The sequence below is a fragment of the Mus caroli genome, chromosome 6 (assembly GCF_900094665.2).
Source record: "Mus caroli chromosome 6, CAROLI_EIJ_v1.1, whole genome shotgun sequence".
NCBI classification, from domain to species: domain Eukaryota; kingdom Metazoa; phylum Chordata; class Mammalia; order Rodentia; family Muridae; genus Mus; species Mus caroli.
The window spans coordinates 116,308,034-116,309,440 of record NC_034575.1 but is presented as its reverse complement, the minus strand read 5'-3'; the positions used below and the strand labels follow the sequence as shown (position 1 = coordinate 116,309,440).

The 1,407-nt window shown below is 49.9% G+C and overlaps 1 protein-coding gene across 1 annotated transcript in view; it reads right to left on the bottom strand.

Moving 5' to 3' along the window:
• Usp18 (ubiquitin specific peptidase 18) overlaps nt 1-683 on the bottom strand; it is a 22,776-nt gene extending 22,093 nt beyond the window's left edge. The window contains 1 exon segment of the mRNA XM_021165458.2: nt 433-683. Within this exon segment, the coding sequence (XP_021021117.1) occupies nt 433-580 (148 nt within the window). The 5' untranslated portion in view covers nt 581-683.
• Between the last annotated feature and the right edge of the window lie 724 nt (nt 684-1,407).

Here is a 1,407-nt window from a genome sequence, read left to right as displayed (position 1 = left end):
AGAGAGACAGAGAGAGAGAAGAAATGAATGAAGAACAATAAAGGCAGCTGTGGGGAAGACTCACCAGCCCTAAACTTACCTCAAGAGGAGGATACACCTTACAAGGATATGGGAAAACCAAAAATAACATCTCTGTGCTACATCAGCAGTCAAGCTCCCACCCACGGGCTCAGCTGACCCCAGAAGATGAGAGGCTGAAGACCAAGAGAGTATCCCAGATTTCAGAGTTCTAGACAAAGCTTCTCAGACAGGTCAAAGCAAATGGTTTCGGGGGCAACAGATTTCAGCTCACGAATCAACGTGGGGGGGGGTGCTTCTTTAAGCACACGGAAAGTCGCTAGAATGAAGCTAATGTGGACTGTGCCACTTCCAAAACAGAGAGTGCACAGAGCATTTCTACACAGTGATAGAGAGGGTGAGGGCTGTAATGACCATGAGGGCTGTCCCAGGCACTGCAGAGGTCTCTAGACAGCACTCTTTTCCTCTTCATGATCCTCTCTTCCTCCAGCNCTGAGTACTGCTGCGGCTCAGCCACAACTGACTGGCAGGGTTTCCTCAGGAGCCCAAACCCCTTGCCCATTAGTGATCACACTCAAACTCCGAGGTTGGGACTGGCAGGACTGGAGGTCAGGAGTCCACAACTTCACTTCCAGGCAGAGTCTACACAAGCCGGAGACAAATGACCCTCTGTGGGAACACAAAGCAACAGGTATCAGTAAGATGGGGGACCATGTGGCCATGGTCTCACTTGCCATGAGGAAGACTGGTTAAGGCAGCTATGGACGGGAGTTAATGATGAGCTGAACATCCCAGCTCTCCCACCCTTTCTTTCATTCATCCTTCCTCAGCAATGGGTGGCCACGTCTAACACTGGCCTCTCCTTCCTCCTGGGTTCTCTGTCTTAGCAAATGGTCTGGACCAAAACCTGATGGTCTCCTGGCACCTCACTCTCGATCCTTAACAGCTGGGAAAGGTGTCCACTCCACTGGGTAGAGATTGCTCATAGGCAGATCTCTTACTCTCTACAGCCTTGACCCCCTGGAACTTGCCTGCAGACATCTAAGGTACTTCCTGGAGAAGCTTGTCCCATCCTCAGGAAGGCCTTGGTGCCACCTGTCCTTTAAGCTCATCCCTTCCCAGACCCAGAAGACAACTGAGTCCTTTTCACCCAAACCAGGGGTTTGCAAGCACAAGGTCATATTACAAATGAGGAAATGTAATACTATGAACCCCAAAACTCTTATTCTTACTTCCTCCTGACAACANAGACCTTGGCCACCTGTAAACTCTCCCCCAAAATTCTTTGGGATTCCCAGAAGTCTCACATATGTTTGAAACAAAAGTCCCAACTGCTGACAACCCTTCTTGCTTGCTCCTCTCTCTGTCTCTGTCTCTGTCTCTGTCTCT